The 23,216-nt window shown below is 36.3% G+C and overlaps 1 protein-coding gene and 1 long non-coding RNA gene across 4 annotated transcripts in view; both read left to right on the top strand.

Moving 5' to 3' along the window:
• Positions 1-366: 366 nt before the first annotated feature.
• The window catches only part of CenG1A (Centaurin gamma 1A), a 51,413-nt gene continuing 28,563 nt past the window's right edge, over positions 367-23,216 (top strand). For 2 of the 3 annotated variants that reach the window (XM_089859863.1, XM_089859861.1), the window contains exon 1: positions 367-790. In XM_089859863.1, the coding sequence (XP_089715989.1) occupies positions 604-790 (187 nt within the window). In that variant the 5' untranslated portion in view covers positions 367-603. Of the gene's footprint in view, positions 791-20,877; positions 21,339-23,216 lie in introns of those variants that run through there. The other variant, XM_089859862.1, reaches the window with a different exon arrangement.
• LOC149610033 (uncharacterized) lies at positions 6,565-10,627 on the top strand. Its single transcript, XR_016376888.1, has 3 exons — positions 6,565-8,655; positions 8,746-8,826; positions 8,927-10,627. It is a non-coding gene; the product is annotated as an uncharacterized LOC149610033 (long non-coding RNA).

Below are 23,216 nucleotides of genomic sequence, written 5' to 3'. Positions count from 1 at the left end.
TAGTCTTGTGCATTTTTCTTTAAAATATAACACTCCTCCTCACGTTCCTTTATCACTCCAGCCCCTGTAAGTTTGCTTCTCCCTGAACACCAGATAATAAAAACAGTGCTATCATAAGTTTATAAGATATTTTCCATAAGTGTGACACTATAAAATTCCACGTACACTCCCAAGTATACGAATTTGATTCTTATTCTATTGTGGAGTTACGGACAATGTAAAAAACGGTAAAGAACCTGTACCTATATAAAAGTTGCGTAATTTCAGTAGCCATACTATATTTTGTTTAGCGGAAACCGGCTTGAGGGTAGAGGGGCAAAGGAAGGGAAGGGAGATGAGAGAGTTTGCACCGGATTTGGCCGCGTCCCCGACAGTGACGCTGTCTACCTAACCGAAGAATGATCCCTGGTGGTACCGCGTTTTAGGGGAGGCAGCGGCGAGTGAAGCGCTCCTCTTGGAAATAGTTGTTGGTTGGGAACCTAGGTTAGGCTGTCGGAATTAACGCGCCTAATTAATCCTCGCGGTTCTTAGAAAAACAATAATGACTTTAAAACGCGCCAGCTGACAGACTGACCTAAAAGGGGACACAAAGTTTCGCGCAAAATGAATAACCGCAACCACGGAGTGCAACAACAACAGCCGTATTACAGCAACTCCCTGGCCATCAGGCAAGAAATACAGCGTTTCGAGAGCGTTCACCCTAGCATTTACGCGATCTACGATCTTCTAGAGGTTATACCCGATCCATTATTGGCGCAACAAATCAGGGAACACGTCGTCTGCATAGAAGGTGAGCCCTATTATTCGATAACGTCGCTGTATTGTTTTCCGATAAACTTATCGTCGCGGAAATGACACTAACAAACTTTAAAAAACCGAGGCTTAGCTACCGGGCCTCGCGAGTACTACTCCTATCTCTTCAACTCGGCGCTTAAAGGGGCCTTCTACTAAGTTTAGCCTCGGTGTAATTTTTCCGCGTTTTATCCGTACCAAAACATGTTGGAGAGATTACGCGCCAAAGACTTCTAACATGCATAATAAGTAAACGGTAGTAATGACGTCAGACTCGAGTTAGGCTTAAAGGCGCTATATTAAGTAGTCCATTGATCAATAAGGAGATTCATTCACTACACTCGTACCGGAAATAGCTTTTATCATCCACCAGGATCAAAAACTATAATCGGAACCGTTCCTAACGAAAAATCACCCTTCATTTTTTTCCTTGTGGTCATTGCCATTAACATTAATTTCTGAGGAGAAACTTTATACATTAAATCAGAAATAGATCAAGCCAAAGTCATCAAAACACTGAAATTCTCCATCCATTTGAACTAAATAATTTTGCCATTTATGGTTCACGCCTTCACGCATGATTGAATTTCATTTTTTTTACTATCAACACAAGAAAGGGGTTTATAACCTAATTATCATTCTTTATAACTTCTAGTTTATTAACTTCCGATTGAACAGGGCCTCATTTTTTTATAGCATTTCCGATTGATAAATAAATGCCACCAAATTTTGATAAAGCGTGTTTTTTAATCTATCTTAAGTTTATAACTTTTCTTAATGAGAGAACTCCCTTAAACATTATTTTGTCATAAGACGGGACAGAACGAACTTTTGGCGCAGTTTTCAAAAAGATTCAACAACTACGGGGAGGGTTAGAAAGGGGGTGGTGAAAAAAATCCGGAATAGGAGGGTAACGTTATATAGTCTTCTTCTCTATCAGCCCTAGGGGGTCAACTCCTGGAGCTAAGCTAAAAAAACTACCATATTTACATCGCATAATTTTGATTTTGTAAAAGTGTTTAGGTCTTTAGAATGGTATGATTTTAGTTTGTGGGTAAAATACGGAATAAGTTATTTCGAATTTTGTTTACATTAAAAAATAGGCCAATTTTTTTTTAATTTTACACTGAAAGTGTGTTTTTAGGGAATTTTTTTGAAGGTTAATTAGCGTGGCTGTTTTGGGCTTAGAGAAACTCCCTGGTTGAACTAGAGTCATGATAAAAGCTTGTTTAAAATTTAAATTCTATATGCTGAATTCAGTTATTGGAAAGTTATGAAAAACCACTAAATTGTATAATACATGACTATTGGCTTGAAATAAAATAATTATGCCATATCATTACTTGGTGCACTGGTGACGTTATAACAGCATTTTAAGGAAGCTAAACGATTGCACAATTAAATATAATTAGAATTAATTTAAGGCGTATTTGAAAATTCCTTAAATCATAATAATAAAAAAAACTACTTATTTTAATTTACTCCCTTCAATGAACTCCTGGACTACTAAGGTGTTTGTTTTCTTCGTGACGTATATTTTCGTTTTTTATAGTTTTCCAAGTTAGGTCACAGAACCGTTTCGGTTTTATCTCTCTATACCTTCGCTTGTGTTAACACCCTTTTGTCAAAATAAGATTTTATTTTGTTCCCATCACCTGAACAAACTGCCATAGATATTTAATTTAACAGCATGTTATTTTATGTTTTTGTAATGCGAAGTAGCCCAGCCAAAAAATTTAATTCCTGGGATTATAGGATTTTCTAGGAGAAAAAAATGTGTTTTTATAGGAAAATATAGGAATAAAAATGCTCATATATAGTACTATTTTGGCTTAAACTATGTAAAAAATCTCCAAAATATAACAAATTGGATTTTACTTTGAAAAAAAAAAACTTAATTAAAATATAATATTTAAATGTGATCTCGATAAAACAGCTACATTTTGATAAATTTGATGCTAAAAGTCAAAAAATATATATTATAGAATAATATAGAACAGGTTCAAAAAATATAGGATTTTATAGGACCGCTTGGCTCCACCTCTATTGCATAAAAACATTAAATAAACAAGAGATAAATTAAAAATTAAGCTAATATTTTGTTTGGGGTAAGGGATAACAAAACAGGAATGCAGATTCAGTGATAAAAATATAGGAGATAAGGTTGTTTTTTCGGGGCAATTAAGAACATCGTTAAGCTAGGAATAATTAAAACGGATCAATAATTCATTTTTTTTGACACGTCGATATACAGGTTGATGACTTGTAACATTTTTTTATTTTTTATTTTTTAATTTGAGGCGTAATAAATCTTGGTAATCACGTTTTTTATTTGGAATGGGATGGGGACACTTATCCTCTCCCATAAACGTAATAAAAAAAATAAGCGTGGTTTCACGACAGTCTAGAGGCGGCAGAGAAGTTAGTGTCATTAATGGCAAAAGCACGATTTCACCCAAAAGTAAAAAAACCAAGGGTATATCTCTCTTTTTGGTTTGTAGTAGTTTTTAACAACGATTGGATTTAATATTTTTTAATCATTATCATATTATCATTTAATCGAATTAATTAAATATAGAATTTGTATTTTGGTCAGCTATTAAATTATTTTAATCATGATACGCCTTGATTTTAATTTATTTTATGGGTTTAACCATTGTTATTGTATGGAAACATTTATTACAATTAACTTTAAATCAAATCAAAGAATCTTAATATTAATCACTTAATAAATCTTCTGCACTGCTTATAAAAATTTATTAAATGAGGGCAAACTAATACTAATCATTTTATTTTTATTAAAATCGTGATTTAATTGATTTCTAATTTAATTGACTCACTAAAGAAGATGAAAGACGTATTTATAAAAGCCGACTTACAGGGGCAGATGAAACCTATGTATTTCCTATGGGCGCCTGTAAAAATGTTTTCCCTGCTACACATCCGAGCTAGCAGAAAGTGTTCCTTATCATATACAGCTTAGAAATCAACACCTGTTTTTTTTTAAACCCCCGTTTCTGGGCTCCTAACATCTTATTGGTTAGATCTGGAATGCATACAGCTAATTGGAATCATTGTGTAGCCATTTTCTCCACGTATCTAAGCGGATTTTATGGAATCATTATGTATCAATTTGCGAATAATCTACCTCGTTGTCTGCTGCACCTTGCAAGCGCCCTTGACCTCGCGTTGCTGTACTGTGTAACCAATGCAATCACAGTTAGAAAGACGTCAGAATTATCAGGTGTGACTGATAGTAAATTCTCAAGCCCGGCCCATAATTCCCGCATAGACATTAACATCAATGGGATTGATATATGGGGGCACAAAGATTCCAATAAGCTATATGTATTCCCGGATAAATAAATCAATACTATATTATTTTTTGTTGATAGTCTCGCCGGAGAGGCTTGTACTTTTAAGAGAGAGGTTGGTTTATCACTGCTGTTTTAAATTGAATATTTTTTTGAGAGAGAAAGGACTAGATTTTTTTATTGCCTTTAAATGTTAACTCGTCCCTACGATCAAAATGGTTTTTATATAAATGCGTTGCTAGGCGACGCAAAAAAATGTAGACGATCACGTACCATATTCTACGTAATGTCTAAGTGTAGGCGTATATAGGCCTCTAATCAAGAGAGGATTTGATTTCTCGGTAAATATAAGTTTGATTTCCATGGAATCAACAGCTATAGAGACTAAGGATGGAGCTGAAAGTTCATAAATTGAAGTAAACTGGTCAAGGCTGAAGAGATACGTATAAGAGGATATTTTGTCCCCTATCAAAGGAACTAGAAACCATTCTAAAATTGTTTTTATTGACACTACGATCAGGAAATTATAGCGGTATTTACATCAAGTAACGAACTTCGAAATTTAATTCATCCCTGGTGGTTCTTGGGATCTCATTTCGTGCTTCAGCCAATTTAATCAGACTCGCGGCGGCGGCAACGGGATCGAGGTCTCCTTTCTCTATAGTCAGTCAGTCAGTCAGTCTCATTCCTCTTCTTCTTTCACCCGCCCAAAAGCCCGCTAATCCCTCTTAAAAGTAGATATAGAATGGCCAAAATAGCCGTCGTCATTAAATAGACGGTTCTAAAGAAGAAAATGCACAGACACCACCCTCTTCCCCTCGAGCTACAGCTCACACACACAGGGACATTCCATAAATGAACTTTAGCTTTAGGGTGGAGTTACTTTTAAAGGCAACCACGAGAGCGGGATCATTTATCGTTGAAACAATGGAAAAGAGATTGAAGAGAGACCTTTAATTTATTTTTTTTTGTAGATAATATGACGTGTATTATTAAATCGTGTTTTTTTTTTCAAATTTTGTTCCGTTTTATTTTGGAGAGATAACTATCGTATCTGAAGTTACGATACTTTGATATAAAAATGCGCACTCGCTAACCCTAACTGGTTTGATTTAACCTTGGGCGTGATACGTCAAAATATCGCGTATTTCAAGGTCTTTAAAGGGTATATAACTTCAAGCAGGGACAAAATTGGGTTTGTATGCCTCATAAGGTGGCAGTATATTTATTTGCAAATTAGGATACGATAATAATATTATATAAATACTTATTATCTAATTCCATTAAACACGGTCTAGACTTTATAGTGATTTTCATTGAATCGTATGTGTAAATTTTGACAGTATATTGATTGGTTCAGATTATAATTTCATTGTCAATATTATAGATTAATTGATTAAATGACTTCGCGATACTAATTGAATATTTTTAAAACTAAGCAGCTTTGAGAATTACTACGTAGATCTTTGGTGTAGCAATTGAAACCAAAATATTTGAATAAATAAAATGCGTATCCCCTTTGAACAACTAGACAACCTAATTAAGGAAATAGAATATCCTTTTGTAATGAATTCGAGCTATAACAAAAATTCCAGTACGATTTTTATACAGTCTAAATGGATATTTTCACGGAGCTTTGAGTCTCAAGGTCTGCATGCTACACTAATAAGGTAATGCCAAACCAATACACGTGTAATCAAGTTTAAAGAAACGGTATATCTTAAACCAGCTAGTTAAAGCTACAAACCATAAGTTAATGTTCCATAAGTATAACACTACCTTTACTTCGTAATGCTAGAGACTTGCAGCTCGAGCTAGTTCTAGCAGAACGACAAGCGAGAATTGATTAACTACACTCGGTGGTTAATTTTGCTGAACTGTCATCTTCCTTATTAGTCTGCATTACTAAGCCGTCACCGTCTCACCAGGCGTCGCTTTGCCTCGAATCTATGACCTACGTCACTCACTTCATGACAAGCTCCAGTTTGTAACCAGTGGCAAACTTATGGCCAACATAAGTCAAGTTCAGGAAATGAAAATTACAACTTTTACCCAAACTAAATAAAGTACACATGTACCCCAATTTAAAGAGACCTTTTACACCAAAATCTTTACAAAGAAAAAGAGGGAGAATTTTTTTCATGTATATTGTTATTAGTTTAGACTTGGAGTTCGGCGATGTGTGACTGACAAAGGCCTTAATAAGGCAGGCAACCAACCCCAAGTAGGGAGGAGGAAGGTTTCTCCCAAAATAATACCGTATACCGGAAAGTTTTAAAAAGCAATTTTAAGCTCGCTATAGCCCCGTAAAAAAGTACCAAACATAGGCGGTAATGGCAGTCTTTACATTTTGATGATATTAAAATTGGTAAGGAAATAACGCAGGGTGCCCTATCCTCATAGACATACGTACGTCGTCGAGAAGGGTGAATTCCTCCACGTGACTCATGTATTTAAAAAGCTATAGGGAGACAAAAAAAGACTCCCCCGCTTCATAATAAACTAAAGCGGCGGAAGTTTAGGTTCCAGGGAGGTTCGCGCCAAAAAAACAGTAAGCCCGGGGCTCCTACGAGATATTAACAGAAGTTCAATAGTTGAAGTATGCTATCCCGACGAATAATGTGCACTGGTAGTTTCAATTTATCTATTTTTTGAAAATGAAGTTAAATTTAAGGCACATCGAAACGCCAAATGCATCCCTTTCATACATACCTTTTATTACTCTATTGGCTTTACCAGGAACACATACCGTTAATGGGAATCATTGTGAAGCCAGTTTCACAACGTATCTAGGCGGGCTTTAAGGGTGGAGCTTGAATAATCTGGGCGGGCTAAGATGTAGGCGCACTTAAAATTGGACAACTTGAATCGAGCCGGACTTAATAAATACGATCTTAACTGACCAAAATGACGTATGTCAATGAATGCACTTCTAGCGTGCATACGCATATACATTACATCGCGTCGGTGAAATATCTTCCGGTTGGGTGCTAATATATGCCAACCCAGGTGCTACGTTTTTTTCAAGACCTCTCTCTTCGCTCTACTCCCCCGCCTATTCAATATATTTCTCTAACAACAGAAAAAAGAATCACGTCCAGATTTAGAATATATTTATAATAAGGGTTGTTGGACACGAAAAGGGGAAGAAATATGGGAGGCAAATAAAGGTTTACCCGAGGAAGCCATAACAGATCTAAACAGAAAAAGTTTAGATCCCTGCTGGATAACCTATGGACGGATAAGGATATTTTTCATTGGAAGTAAATAAAAATGAAGTGTACGGTTTGCTTTCAAAAGGAACAAGATGCCATAAAGATTGAATGAGGTGGCTTTGACAGCGTCTCACGACTCTCACCAGACGTCGCTTTACCTCGAATCTATGACGTACGTCATTTCATAACAAGCTCTAATTTGTAACAAACTTATGAACCATATCTTATGAACTTATGGTTGGTTTTACGCAGTACGCTCTACGAACACTAAAGATTTCACGACGAGTCATTGTAGGGATATATTTTTGCAACGGAGTGAATATAATATGAAATCCAAAATAACTTTAGCTACGCCCCCATACGAGTACATCTGTAAAAACAAGACAAAATAATCCGATAGGAATCGAGAAATTCCTAAAACCCCCAATGCATGCCCCGAGTAAGTAAGTAAGTAAGGCATCCCCGCTGGCTTCTCAACAAACACGTAAGACGGTATAAGACAAGACTATGATAGAGATGAACTCACCCACCCACTCTGGGGATTTCAAAGTCATCCCTCTCTCCCTTTAAAACAAGGTAATCCCGAATCCCAAAAAGAAACTAAAGGCGGGATGACTTTGAACAAAAGGAAACCCGAAAAACCTTTTTTTTTATCCCCATCTCTCTAAGCCTATCTACCATTTAAGGAATTGAATCGAAGAGGGAGGGATCTAAGAGGTATCATGGAGGATGTATTGTAAGAGGAGCGGTAAACGCTGCCTTCCTCTCTCCTTGCGTCTCGATGAGCTCCATGAATGATACGAAGAGGATATATAGTAGAGGAGTAGACACTTTTGCCTTTACCAATACATAAGGGAATATCTCGCCAAATTTTTACTATTTCTGGTTTTTTGCCATTCGGCGATTGCCTTCTGTACAAGGTATATCATTATTGGTTGAAAAATGTAGTCCGTATATCCTCTACGGAGGCGGAGAGCGCCCACAGAAATACCTCTCGTAAATGACCTTGAATTAACACCTCAGACTGATCGGTTCGTGAGGGCTAAAAACAGGCTCGCTTACTGCTCCTCTTAAGACACAGACTCCATGGAGGAATTGAGAATGAGAAAAGGAAGAGACGACAAGGTTATGTATGAGGGCAGGGAAGAGGGAATGGGGTCAAATGAAGTTGACCTTTCGCCCCTGCCTATAAAATTGGCTATTATAAAAGTTTATAGATATGTCTTAGACGGTAACAGAAAGACTCATAGCCGCGTATGATGTTTTCCATGGGAATTCTCGAGCATGTGGTACATGTTTAGATTGTATCGAAGTTGAAAGATAAAATTAATAAGGTATAGGAGCATCTAAAAGATGACACGATAAAATCATTCGAAAACTTTAACTAATAATAATGTACTGATTATTCAATTTAAAAAAATTAGAGTCGATTTATAGCAGAGGGGATTTTAATTATCACGGACGGTACAAGTTGATTCCCGAACTATGACCCGATTTAATTTTGGGTAAGGCCCTAAAAATAGTGATTTATATGCGTTTGTGTAATATTTTATAAAAGAATTACGTGTATTTCCCACCTATGATGTCACTCATTTCTGGAAGCAGGAGGGGGACTTATAATTGGCCTCATTATCCTCGTAGGAAAGTGACCACTTGACCACAATATTACATTATCACTAGCTGGCCTAGAAACGGCGCCACGTGCCATCTGGTCGCCAACGGAATAGACGTGGGGACCCTTGGCCTCGATCACGTCACGCCCCCGCCACTGCCCACCCTTTATCGATCGTGGCTTGGCTAGGCACGCACCCTTGCCCCCCCCAACCAACCCCTAAGCAAAGTCACCCCCTCCGAGCTGATGTCTGCGAAAAACCGACAAAACAAAAGGATATGCCCCCTCATCTCTAAAGCCCACTCGGCTTCCTCTTTTCACGGAGGTGCATTCCGCTTGGTCGACGGGGTGCGAGATGGCCAGTTAAAAATCGAAAAGGAAGAGTAAGATAGGATAGGGACCACAAGGGGGACTCAATATAAGTGCGCCATTCGATTTCTTTTGCTTGAATTCCCAGAGAGTATGGGAGAAAGAGTGAAATTGATGACGAAACCATTTTTTTCGTAAAATGTGTATATAGTTACTTTCACCACAACGGACCACTCTCTTTCTGCGGGTCGTGTTCGAATACACCTTTATTTAGATTTTCTCGTGATTTATGAGACACGTTGACATATGGGAGTTATAAAGAAGCAGAAAACATTGGGTTTTAGTACTTTTTAGCCATATCGTAGTATACGATAGGCTCTTAGTTTGACCCGAGCCGTAGTAGTAACAGTGGCCGGAGTTTTCGCTTTCGTTATCGTCAGATTTTAGCTTAAAATGAACTTTATATTACCACAACCCACCCATAGAAACCCCGAGTTTTTTATCGTTTATTTTTATCTCTAAAATGTCGGGGTGATGTGGGGTGGGGTACCTCTTAATCTGTGGGGTCGGATACTTTTGAATTTTTATCTGTGGGGTCGGATACTTATGAATTTGTATGCTTGGGGTTTTTATATTTCTGTTCTTTTTATTTATGTGCTAATTAAATAGATAACGATTTTCCCCGTTTCCTACCGCGCTCCTCGTGTGTTTCGTTCTCGTTCGGTAGCTATCGTCATCTATGTTATGTTTGACTGGAACGTTTTGGCGGTTAATTCAAATGTGGGTTTAGATAGATCTAACATAGTGTTAAATGAGCGTTATGCGTTTGATCATTTTAGCATTGCTAAAGGTAATTCGAGGGGATAATCACTAAAATGCGTAATCACTATAACTAACCTTTCTCTTTCAAAAGTTTCTGGGCATAAGTCCTTGTTAGAAATTTATAAGAGGCGATAAGTGTGCATCGGCATAAGTCTATGTTGTAAACTCATCGAGGGGATTATCACTAAAAACTATCAGTTCTTCGATTCGCCGGAATATTAGAATAACAGCATAAGTAAATTTATACGGTTAAAATTTAATCACTGTTTAGAGTAGGGAATCGAGGGGCTATTAACTCTGATTTTATGCACGGTAAATCAATTAAGCATAGAAAAAGATAGCGCTATTCACTCATTAGGGTAAGGTATAGAGGGGTTATCCACTCATTAGGGTAGAGTATAGAGGGGCTATTCACTCGTACGATATGGCTACTATTACGAGCCCTTGGGCCGTCTTGTTTTTTAAAGTTTAACCGTCGTTTTTACCATTTTTGAAACTTGTCTATTGTTTATGGCTAAAATTTCCATTAAATTTTACTTTTTTGCATAAATTATTTTTTTTAAAGCTGTCTTACAGGGGTTTTAAAAATAATGTATTTTCTATAGAACGCCTGTAGAAGTGCTACACACGCAACACACCGATGTTCAACTTATTTGAAAATAAATTATAGTGTATTTTAAAATACAACATATAATATGCAATGTATATTATAAAAAACACTCGAGTTATTATTTTTATATTACTTCAAAATATTATGAAAGGTTCCCACTATATATCGATCAGTGGAATTTTTCTAAGGTTATTTATGACCTTAATATTAAATTTATATAAATAAATTTGAACGGAACCGCATCAAAAAAGCGGGAAAAGTGGCTTCCCATAGGAGCTAGCTATAGCTACCTTGTAGTGCATGCAGCTCATAATATGAAGAGGAGGGAGGGGAAAAATAAGATCCGTTTTTCTTTAACGCACTCATTCCCATCATCATTTGTCAAAAGGAATTTCATTCTCCCTTTTCCGGTACCCCGGTCTAACTTACGGTAAGTAGGCCTACTCTTTTTTCACCCTGCCTTTCACAACGCTGCCAGGAGACACGGGCGACTTAACTCGAATGTAAGAAAAGGGAAATGGTCCTTATACACGACATGGACTCGAGTAACTCTAACAGTAAATCATAGCTAAGTCATAGCAAAATTAAATTCTTTTAGGACATTACATGTGCCTGGGTAACGTTATTGGACTATACCGCTATTAGATAGGCGTGTCTACGGAGATACTAAAATGAACTTTAGCAAGCCAATGCATCGCTAATTGGTAAAAGAATATGTCCTTACGAACTTTTTATTGGTCTATAAGTTCCGTACTTCTGGCCCCATGCGCTAGCGATACCAGTCGCACTACCTAACATTATACCGAAAACATTTTGTGGATAGAAAAAAGTGCGTGCATCGGTGATATGAGAGGTTGGGCATGGTGGGCGAGCGCCCCCTTTTCAACAGATACATTTTTGTTCATTGAAATGAGATTTGATGTAAAGTCTGCTCATAATTTTACATACGTTACGATATATGGCGTATTAATATAAAAAAATCTTTTACTAAAATTTGATATTCTGTAGGAGTGGAGGAACTATTTATCGTATATGCGATTCGGTTTAGTAATCTTGCTGCAAATGTTCTGACATTGGGAAAAACCAGATTTCAATTACTCCGCTTTGTCTCTGCAAGAGATGTATTATATACTTTGGTAGTATTAGGTCTGAAAAAGGTTCGTTTTCGTTGCTGGATCCAATCTTAGATGGGGCCCAAATTTCCGTCGAAATTCCAATGTATATCCTGAATTAAAGTTTCGTAGCCAAAACTTAGTTAAGCAAACAGAATAAAAAAAGCAGCAAGCCACTATTTGGTAACTAACTCGTTAAGCTTCGCGCTTAATTCACAAAGTCGCTACGGATAAAATTAAGCGAGGGAGTTTATCGATAAGCGCGGGAAAATGCACGAGGCAAACATAGGCCCTGAACAATTCGCGCTCCATCGAGGCGACAGTGTATTATTATTAAAATTACTTATAAATCAAGGCCTTCCTGAATACCTCATAAAAGAAAAAATGAAGCCAATAAGACGTTAATGTTGCCAGTGTCAGGGAGGTTTAGATAAGGAGCAGAATTGTACTTTCTTTTGAATCTTAACTGCCACAGCGGGGGAAAGAAGGGGGATGTTGGAAAATTTTGTTATCGCTTGTCAGGTGGCAAAAAGCGCACTACCAACTGCCCTCTCGTGAAAATTTCTGTAGTTGCGCAATCAGTACGAGACTATTTTGAAAATAGTGCATTTTATGTTGAACAGATGGCGAAAAATAGTAACTCAATATAAAGAACTGCCCTCTGGTGACAATTTTCATAAACAAAAACACAAAAAAATCCGTTGGCAGTAGTTGCACAAATAGTACGAGACTATTTTGAAAATAGTACTCAAAATATGAACAGTAACCACACATGACAAGAGGAACGAAATTAACACCATTCGACCCCCTTTTGCCCCACTGTGGGAGTTTACTTTAGGCTCTAGAAATTAATTGTAGTTCACCAAACAAAACGTCTCCTGTTCAACTCATCCCTGTCAGTGTCGATCACGAAAAGCTCAAGTCCCATATAGACCAGGGTCTTCTTTCCAATGCAACGGATAGGGAGGGGGAAGGGGTGGGTAGGGTTACGATCCGGAACGAACATTAAGGAGTGAGCCGAAAGAGCAACGAGAGTCTAATTTATTCTCCATCTCCCTGCTATTTTTCGCCATCAAGGGATTTCCCAAATTCCTCTCGCATCCCATCGTGTTCGCGACTCGTTAAGAGAAGGTGAAGGGGGAGGGAGCAAGGGGAGCCCCTTGTATCCCCTGGCCAAAATAATTAGTTTTAAAGATTTTTTCTTTGCCGTTAAAAGACTCTTTAATTTGCCCCAGTGAATTAGTATTCTGGCCCCCGCTTACCCCAAAAACTCCTATCCCCCTTTTCCATTCTTGAAAAGGTTACGTAAGAGTGAAGGGACCCACTCAATTTTGAACGGATTAAATATACGAAACTCGGGAGCCTCAGATAGGCTTAAGTTAGGCCTAATGTATGTTTTCGATGAAACCGTGCCATACACTTTGGTAAATTTGAGGGGAAAGATATGTTTGATAGGGTTTCTAACACTTGCATCATATCTATCCAATGATACTAGATGATAGTTAGTTTATAACAGCCAGAAATCAACTGTATTAACTAAGAATTCGAAAAAGATAAATAAATAAAAAATAGATCATAATCAATATCCCTTGAAAGACTGCTTGGTATTGGCTATAATATTTTGGATTACCTTATCGGAACAAAATAACCCTAACTTTAAATACGTCTGGTGATTCTGTTTTTCCACCTAATAACGATGATTTTTTATACTGAATTTCCTGAAGGGCCATTAATTTCTTAGATAAAACCTCGCCAAACGCACGAATAACTCAAAAAAGTAAAAATGAAACAGAACGTAAATACGATTATATTATATTATATTTGGAATACATACATCTAATGGGAATCATTGCGTCCCACGTTAATTTCTATGCGGGTTTTGTGGGCGGGGCTCACCTCAAAAATTATTTCGTTTTTCTAACTGTGATGTCATTGGTTAGTAGCAAAGAGAGGTCCTGCAACGCGCGGCGAAAAGCATTATTGTTCGTGAGGTACAATTCATAATATATAATGATTAGTCTAGCTCCTCCCACAAAATCCGTCTAGATACGTTGAGTGAAAATGGCTGGCTACACAATGTTTCCTATAAGCTGTATTTATTCCTGATTATATAGATAAGCCGATTTTTCCAATACATACAAACTTTCATCGGAGATATGCGTGAATATTCGACTGTCTGCAACCATATATAAGGTTTATCTTCTTTATTTAGTCACTCTATAAAAAAGTACTCCCTGTGGCGTGAGACTGAATATAATTCAGTATGGCCACCAATGCATATCTGGCACGAAGAGAACTTTGAAACAAAACACAAAAAAGAAATATTTTTCAAGGAGAAACGTACAGTACGTCTACTTGGTTGAAATCATTATTGAAAGTCGAATAGTTTTAGTATCAACACACCCCTTACCCTTCTCTCTATATATGGTTCGTGTACACGCAATACTTGGTCCGCAATTCTGCATTACGTCTTTGGTTTACGACGACTTCCATGCATGTATAGTATAGTATAGGTGGTGATTGATTCGGCGGAAGAGATCGTATAGACAACCGGCGCCATCTCGATCGCGTGGGCGCATGCACTCCCCATCTCATTCATAAATGATTCCTTTTTTTTTGACACGAAGGAAAATCAAGTATCTTTCGTTTATCGCCCAAGATATCTTGACAGAATTGAGGATGGTTATAGGAGAGTGCAGTCGTAATATTAATAACTTTTAAAAGAGTTATATTGTTTTGGAAAGGTCAAGGAGTTGGACATTTACGAAGTTCTACTAAAAAAGCCTTTCCTATTTTACAGGGAAAGTTACTAGATAATCGAGCTCCTTTGCGTGTAAAGCTATAAATATTCGAGCTTTTTCACGGGGTAAAGCTATAGAAATTCGAGCTTTTTCACAGGGTAAAGCTATAGAAATTCGAGCTCCTTTGCGGGTAAAGCTATAGAAATTCGAGCTTTTTCACGGGGTAAAGCTATAGAAATTCGTGCTCTTTTACCGGTAGATTCATGATACATAAAAACGGGTCGTAGTTATTTATTTATTCCTTCCTTATATTTTACGATATGGCTCCCTGCTCCCGCGTAAAAAAATAAAAAGCGTCTAGTTGTTGTTAAACCCTTTTTTAAAAAAACTTTGTAACACCCTACGTAACTTGATTCTAGAAAGTTAAACGTAACAGTAGGGGTTGAGCGCGCGTGTGCCTGTCAGTTATGGGAGTTGTCATTTAACTTTTTTTAAAAAAAAGTAAACGTACAAAACGAAAAGCACGAGCAATTAAATCAAGGCGCAAACCAATGTTGTTACCCGCTAGTATTTTAAATGCAAAACACGAACAAAAAACTAAGGTAGAAACTGGTATATACACACACAGCACAGGGTGGTTAAGGTATTCGAGTTCAATAGCTTTTCTTGTTCTATAGATGATAATTCTACACCCTTAGTTGATTTTATAAAAATAGTTCAGGTTTTTGGACTAAAATAGCTAACCCACCCTGTATAAACAACTCACCAAATATGGTTCATATAAGAACCTAACCGATATTCGTCAGCCAGACAGACAGAGCTTCAAACTACGTGAAATATGCAAATTTTCAAGTTTTAATCTAATCGTTCTGGAAAGTTTTAAATTTTAAAATAAACTTTTCCCTGAAGGTAAAATGATTATCATTTCGATTAAATCAATCTACGCTAGCTTCAATTATTACCGAAAGAGTTTCCCCTAATTTTGAATGTAACGGAAAATCTTTTCCGGGATTTTTACGACGAGTTAGTTAATTGATGGGAAGATAGCGGGTTCCTTGGAAGAAATAACTTAGGAAGGTTTTCTTTTATCTTCTTTTAAGATTCTACTATTCTTAATTATACTTGCCAGAGCCCAGTCAACAAAATAAGTTGAATCGAATTCATCCTTTTTTGCAAAAACTAAGGTCTATCAGAGCGTTACTAAGAGACAGACAGATTAATCTGGTGGATCTTCCTTGGTAATAAATCCACCTTAAACTGGAGAAACAACTACTTATAATACTTACACCAAGAAACGGGATTGTCTCGCTTAACCCAGATCTTGTTTGATAACGCTCTTGACCTTAAGAGGGCTGCGGGCATTTAAGTTTTCGGGCAAAATAAGGAAGAATATGATAATAGTATAACGTTATAAGTAATGCTAATATAACAACGCGTTCTTTATTATAATACCCTCTTCCTGGACGAGTTTATCGAGTTTTCATAACATAAATATGAACGATAAAGTTTTTAATATCAGGAGCAAAATTTTAAGCTCTTGGTAGTCCTAGGAGAACAGGATTAAATGACTGTACTTAAAGAATATTCTTAATGTATTTGATGGACATTAAGAGGTTTTAAACCAGATTTTCGTGTTCTTAATTAAAAGATTATTAAAACGAACAGTCTACAATGACGTATTTTTGCCTCTGATTTCATTTGTCCACGTTAAACTTCGAAGAAATAAAAAATCCCAATCCAAACATAAATTTACGATTATTTTAAATGTAAAATTTGTTGCTTCGTTTCAGTATCCCTTTAATAATATATTTTAGTTCGCGTTTCTGCGTAGAGGTGGCGCCACGCGCTTTAGGATCCAGAAAAATCAAGAGCATTGTCTCCTAGATCTAGCAAGGCCCGTGTATCTTGAATTTTTCCTTCTCAAAAGTGATATTTTAGTTTGCCACGGTTTCCTTTCTCAACGTCAGTTTTCAAATTAAGCCAATATCCCCAATCGCTCTTAAAGTGCGCGTAATCCAAATTGCTCCAAAATCTTCTGATAAACAGTTCATTCTAGGCTCGGAGTTCGGCAATTTTATACAACTAAATGCCCCCCCTTAAAATATAACAATGTACGGGCCTTGGTAGATGTAAGAGTCAGTGTCTAGAGAGGTAAGGTAGGAAGAGTGGGAAACTCAAAGGGATGCTAGTTTAACAGAGTAGCGCGCATAAAGGGGCAATGGAAAACAAATTTCAGGATTACTATTAAGTTTCAATTAATACTAAATATTGACACCTTAAATATTTTTGCCACATTTATCAATAAAAATATATATATTCTACAATCTATATAAGTAAGTGCCGTGATATTTGTAATTTTTCTTTCTAATTTACCCGACATTTTGCAATTAATTTATTAAATAGCTTAGTAAATGGAATCATTTAAATATCTCAATTTATAAACTTAAAAAAAGCGATCTATCACTTAACGTTGATAGTGATACCACTAAAACGAAATCAGCCAACCCTTTGGCATCTAAAGAGATGACTGAATTAAACATTACGCTCTATTTAACTAATAACCGGTTTGTAAAGTATCATAATTGGATAAGACATTTAAATGAATGACCATGAAGGAATAAAGAGCCAAACATAATAAAAATAGTCTCCCAACTTTTAAAGGCCAAATGTAATGGAAGAACACTTTATATAATATTAAAATCAGTTATAAAACTTTTCTTATAAAATTAACGAACCATTTTTAGGGAAATTTTATTATACAGGGTGTTTCTGAAATTCTGATGTCTGCCATAAAATAAGGGGGATGTTCTTTGGAAGATTTTGAGTCCAAAATGCAATTTCTATTATATTTTTTGCCGTCCGGGTCACTGTTTTCGAGTTAAAATTAAGTATTTTACGTATGACCCCCTTAAATTTCATTAAGAAACTGAAAGACAATGGCAATTTAATTAAGGGGTCATCCCTAAAACACTCAAATCATAACTCGAAAACAGTGGCCCGGACGGCAAAATGGAGATAGATGTTACATTTTCGACTCAAAATCGATTTCCCAAAGAACATTCCCCCCTTAATTTATGCCAGACTTATCAGAAACAACCTGTATTTATCACCCTTTTATCATAAAAAATATAATGGACCTATTTTTGGAAAGTTTTATTAATGATTTTTAAAAATTTAACAAAGATCAATTTAACTCGATAAAACAAAATGGCTTTTTTTTTTTTTTTCAAGTAATTGTCCCTTTAATATAAAAAATGGAATTTCCAGTTCCTTCACCCCATTGCGTTTCCCGTTGAATAGCCACGACGGCCATCTCAAGATTCCTTTCTGGAGTCTGCGAGTCTCTAGAGAGTGGCGAAAGGATATTGGTGGCTAACCCTTAATTTCACGCACTGATTGACCCTACAGCTAAGTGTCCCCTCCCATCTTCCAGAGCGGGGTGAAAGGGGGAGGGAGAGAGAGCGAGCTAGAGAGAGAGAGAGAGAGAGAGAGAGAGAGAGAGAGAGAGAAAGGGAGAGAAATAAAAAATTGAGGAATAATTTCCCCCTTTCCTTTCGATCTCAATGAAACCTCTTTTTCGTTTTTCCAGGCCATCTTTCGAAATATCTTATATATATATAACAATGAGTCCTTTCCATCGCTGTACAAGTAGAGGTACTCAGAAAAGTCCACCAATTTTCTGGAGAATTCTTGGATGACATTTATTAAATACGTTGGAGAGGGGTCAGTGTCCCATATTAGAAGAAGAAGAAAACATTTAAGAGTTATGGCTGTTTGAAGTTACGAAATGAAAATATCAAAATATCAAAACATGAAAATATTGTAGGCCTAGTCTATGATGTTTGAATAGAAAAAATAACTGTATTTCTGGTTCTGTTTGGATCGAGCCCCCAATATGGCCCACTAAACGATAAGAATGCGAAATACTGAAAAGTATGAATGGCCCACTAAACGATAAGAATGCGAAATACTGAAAAGTATGAATGGCCCACTAAACGATAAGAATGCGAAATACTGAAAAGTATGAAATTTGAGAGCTTCAAAACACGATGGAATAATTTAAATATGAATAATCTGTCAAAACAAACTGATTAGAAGAACATATCTCTGTTTACAGCGGTAAATATTATTATAAATATTAGTTGAGTTCAGCACCATTCGAAATAATTTGTACAAATTGTATTAAGTTGTAGAAAAAACAACCTCAGCGATGAATCTTTTCTAATTGTTATAGCTTGTCTCGAAACCCAAAATCATAGAAAGTAAGGCGTGGGAAATTGATTTAATTATTATCTTATTACTTTCCTTTTATTGTCTTTAATCTAATATCCACAAAATAGATCTAATTAAAATTACTGCTTTCCGACTGGTTTATAGCTCAGATAATAATATATTGTGTTAAAAAAAACATAATAAATGTATTTTTTACGTAACACTATATAATTACAAATCCCAAGAGTTAATAATAAATCAAATGATCATTAACTAGGTCAATTATCTGTCGTAATTAATTATAAATTTTTAATAAATACATTCAGGAACGAGAGTAATTATCAATAATAAAAACCGGGGTGCATTTTCATGTCTTTGTGAGAGATAATTTAGTAATTGGGAGGGTGAAGAAAATAAAATTTAAAATTTAAATTTTTACCCAACACCCAAGAGAGAGAGGGAGAGAGAGAGAATTGAAGAGGGAAGAGTGTAAAAAGTTACGTTGTGGCCCCTGACACACAGCCAGCGGGGTAACAACGTAACGCTATGGAAAAAGGGGAGAAATTAACGAGTATATATACATAAAAAATATCCAATAGCGTTTAACCGAGGCGTGACGCAATAGTTACGTCACGGAATCTCACAACACAACCCACAGCTTCGTTTTGAACGAATGCCGGCTGTCCTCATCCTGAAACCGATATAATTTCACTGGTCTGACCGTCAAAATAATGCAACAAGACGTCGCGTGAAGTGTTGGAGTTTAAGCCACCCTGTTAATCTTCTATCTACTAATTGGAAGTCCTGATTAACTAATAATCAACACCCAGGCCAAATCGCTTTACCTAGAAGGCTGAAATTTTGCAGGGACGTTACTCTTAAGTAGTATTCACGCACTGAGAAAGATTTTTCAAATCCGCCACCATCTTGAAAAATGGCGGTCGTAAATGTAAAAAACCTTTATTATGAAATAACGTCCTATAGCGTTTCAACCGATTTCACTAATATTTAATGCAGTGGTTCCCTATATCCGATAGAGAAACAATAAGCGTTTTGGGCTTCAATTTCCCGCCATCTTTTAAAATGGCGGCCCGAAATGTGAGATTTATGTATAAGCTAAGAATAGGAAGCGAAAAGTACTAGGAGAAGGTTTGCCTAGTTAGCCTTTGATACTGGTTTTAGGTGACTGATTCTTAGTATAAAAATGCTTTCAGCTGTAAAGTGATATTTTTGGGAATAAGAATGATGGAGTATGCCACCTGACAGCATCAAGATCGATGGTGTTTAACCGCCTTCAAAGGGAACACGGCTTCATTAAATGAGCTTGCAAGGTAGGGTAGGGTGCGCGCGTGCATTTGCTCATTGAGCTTTGAGGTTAACTGTTAGCCCCAGGGGATAATGTCAACGCATTTAAGAATGTTGTTATTATATGTTTCAAACCAAATGCGATATTTTATCTGAAGCTTCTCCTGAAATAGATATGTTTGTAAAAAAACATCCTCACCAAGGTAGTTGTAAAAAGGGAAGTGAAAACCCCGCTTAAAGTGATGAAGAACTCATATGAAATTTGAGAACATTTAAAGAAAGAAATGAAGGGCAGTGATGAGATCTCAGGATCCTCCCTACACTATTCTCAATCAATATAATCAGCGCCATATTGACAAGGCATTTGCGTTGAGATGCATTTGCGTACGGCCTCAGTTTTTAATTTGGTTCTTGTTTAATCTTGTGGTTTCGCCCTAGAGGAGCATAATGACTGAATGAAGCAACACAAACCGCTTTCAAAAAAATTCGATTGACTTAGAATTATCAACGTTTAATTCATATTCAAATCAAAAATGGAAAAATTCTGAATATATGTTTCACACGAAAACCTTTACATAAAATTAGAGACATAACATACTAGCCACACACCACATATTATTGGTGTCAAAGTTCAGTTACGTGTTTTATCCCCGCACATGTGCGTAAAAGTGTATTTTAATCAACACATATCTCAACGTTGACAGACATATATAAAGAATTCCATAAGTCCCAATGCAATTTTACTCTTATAAAGTTTCCGCCTAACTAAAACTTTTATTTCGATAAGAGTGTGTTAGACGAGAGATGAGAGAGACAGAGAGAGCGAGAGAGTGCGAGAGTCACTAGAAACTTTTTAGAAAACGTTTTACACTCACTCGGGAGCTGAACGCTCACCTGTTGTGTTGGCGATTCATTTGGTCGTTGTCGACACTCGATCAAAGCACGACGGAACCAGGGGGTTCACGTTGGACAGTCCTACCCACGTAACATTAGCCAGATGGCTCTATTCAGTTGTTATAATTGGGATACGATTAAAGTTTAACCGCGTTAGAACGCGTGCTGTGTTCGCGGTTTTGGTTTTCATAATCGGTCGGGCTACAAAACCGACCAGAGCCAGCAGCCACATTCCATTTGGATTAATTCGTTGTTTCGCGGGGGTTTAATTTAAACCAAGATAAGAAGGATATGCAATTAAAACTACCGAGGATGCCTTCCTTGTTGCGGAGGAGATCGGTTAGGTTGAAAAAGAGGAAAACTCATACCAGTAAAGTTCGACTACAACGAATGTTTTCAGGTTAGTTTGATATAGAGTAAAAACTAAAATAATTGTTATTTATGAACTTAACTATATGGTAAAACACACTTTTGTTTTTGTTATTTGGAGTATGTTATTACAGATGTTTGGGTTTTACTGGTTTTAACCGTATCTATCTTCAGAAAACTGTACTTGAAACTATACTTTATTAAGTTAAAAGTACGAAGAAAATATAATAATTTTAAACTGAATTTAATATACAAGCCTAAAGGTAATATATTTGAGATAAGAAAAAGGTTGACGTGACACGATAATGTAAACACTACAATTTTGGATAACTATACTTGAGGATGAACGTTTATCAACCAACTTTTAAGAGGTTTGAAACCTTTTTATCACCAAGTGCGTCCGTGTGACATTGAAAACTCAAAATATTTTTAAAATATATTGTTTACCCTTAAAAAACACCCAAATTCTCTTCAAGGACATCTTCGGGAAGATGCTAGGCATCTTTAACAATTTTTAGCGCGCTTAATCGGGGCTTTGATTTTAATTTAAGTACCGACTAAAAAATAAGTTTTTTTATTTTGAAAGTTTAAACAATTTTCCTGTAATTTTTATATCTCTACTTAGAAAAGGATTGAGAAAGGGAAATAACTTTCATTTAGGCTGAATTTTCTAGGCAAATTTATCCTTAACCCAATTTGCTTCAAAATTGAATTAAAGAAAATCACACAAATCTTAGAATAACACTAAAAAACGTTCTCGGAGTCCCGATCCAAAACTTCTTACTGAAAAATCAACAAAGTTCATAATACGGCGTCATCATCAATAACCCATGGAGTCTCAAACATAAGTCTTAAAACTTACACCAAGTGCCCTAGACATAATTCGAAAAAACGCAAGAGTAAAGAATTTGGTATGAATTTGTCAAGGTCCTTTTGCTTTTATCAAAACAGCTTGAGACTCGATTAAATATATTCTTTTTTAGTAAAAAAAAAAATGCTACGTTGACAAACGGTTATACGCCTACGCTAGGCTTTGCTTACACAGGCTCTTCGTGTAATTCAGTAATTCTCTATCGTACAAGGCTTACCATACTGCCTTTATTTAGTGTACTACGCTACAACTGTACACGTTACTAAGGGATAATACATTTGGTTGGAATTCCAAAGGAGGAGGAGGGCCCAGTGTATGCAAAAAATAGATGAATATGAATATTAGATTAGAGTAAAAATTCCAATTCGAAACGCATATGGAGCAGGGGGAAATGTTATAAAGCTGATAGATAATATTGTCAATTTCTTTTTATTTTTTACCTTGTCATATTATTAAACTTGCCAAAATGATAACGATAATTATCACCCCATATGGAAATTTTCTTTGATATGACTAATAGTCAGGTAGACAATATTTATACGAATATTCTATTTCATCACGACATCACGGGTCTTATGTTTTTTTTTGGATCAAATGTTTTCTATATGACTGTGACATCCGTGTGTCAAAGGTATGCAACCACGCAGTCTAACAGATAAGATACCGGAATATTTGAATAAAAACCCATTTCAATACATCCTGCCTCTCCTTAGCTCGTACTTCAAACATATTGACGATGTTTGAGCAATATCCTCTAATGATTGGAGCTGCAGAGATGTTCCTGATTAAGGCAACAAATTATGTCAAAAACGTTTAGTAAAGTTAACAAACCGTTAAAAAAGTATTTCGGAGTTGGAACCTAGGCTAACATTTCGTAGATATATATCGTTGGACACTTTCAAACTTTTTTTATAACTTAACCATAAGTTTATAAGATATGTTCCATAAGTATGACACTTCCTATACTTCGTAATGCAAGAGACTTACAGAGAGCTAGTTCGAGAACGACAAGCGAGAATTTACTACACTCGGTTAATT

This window comes from Phalangium opilio, unplaced genomic scaffold, assembly GCF_054372755.1.
Source record: "Phalangium opilio isolate 3A_F unplaced genomic scaffold, DU_Popi_V2 ptg000344l_1, whole genome shotgun sequence".
Classification (NCBI taxonomy): domain Eukaryota; kingdom Metazoa; phylum Arthropoda; class Arachnida; order Opiliones; family Phalangiidae; genus Phalangium; species Phalangium opilio.
This window is presented reverse-complemented; position numbering and strand designations above follow the sequence as displayed.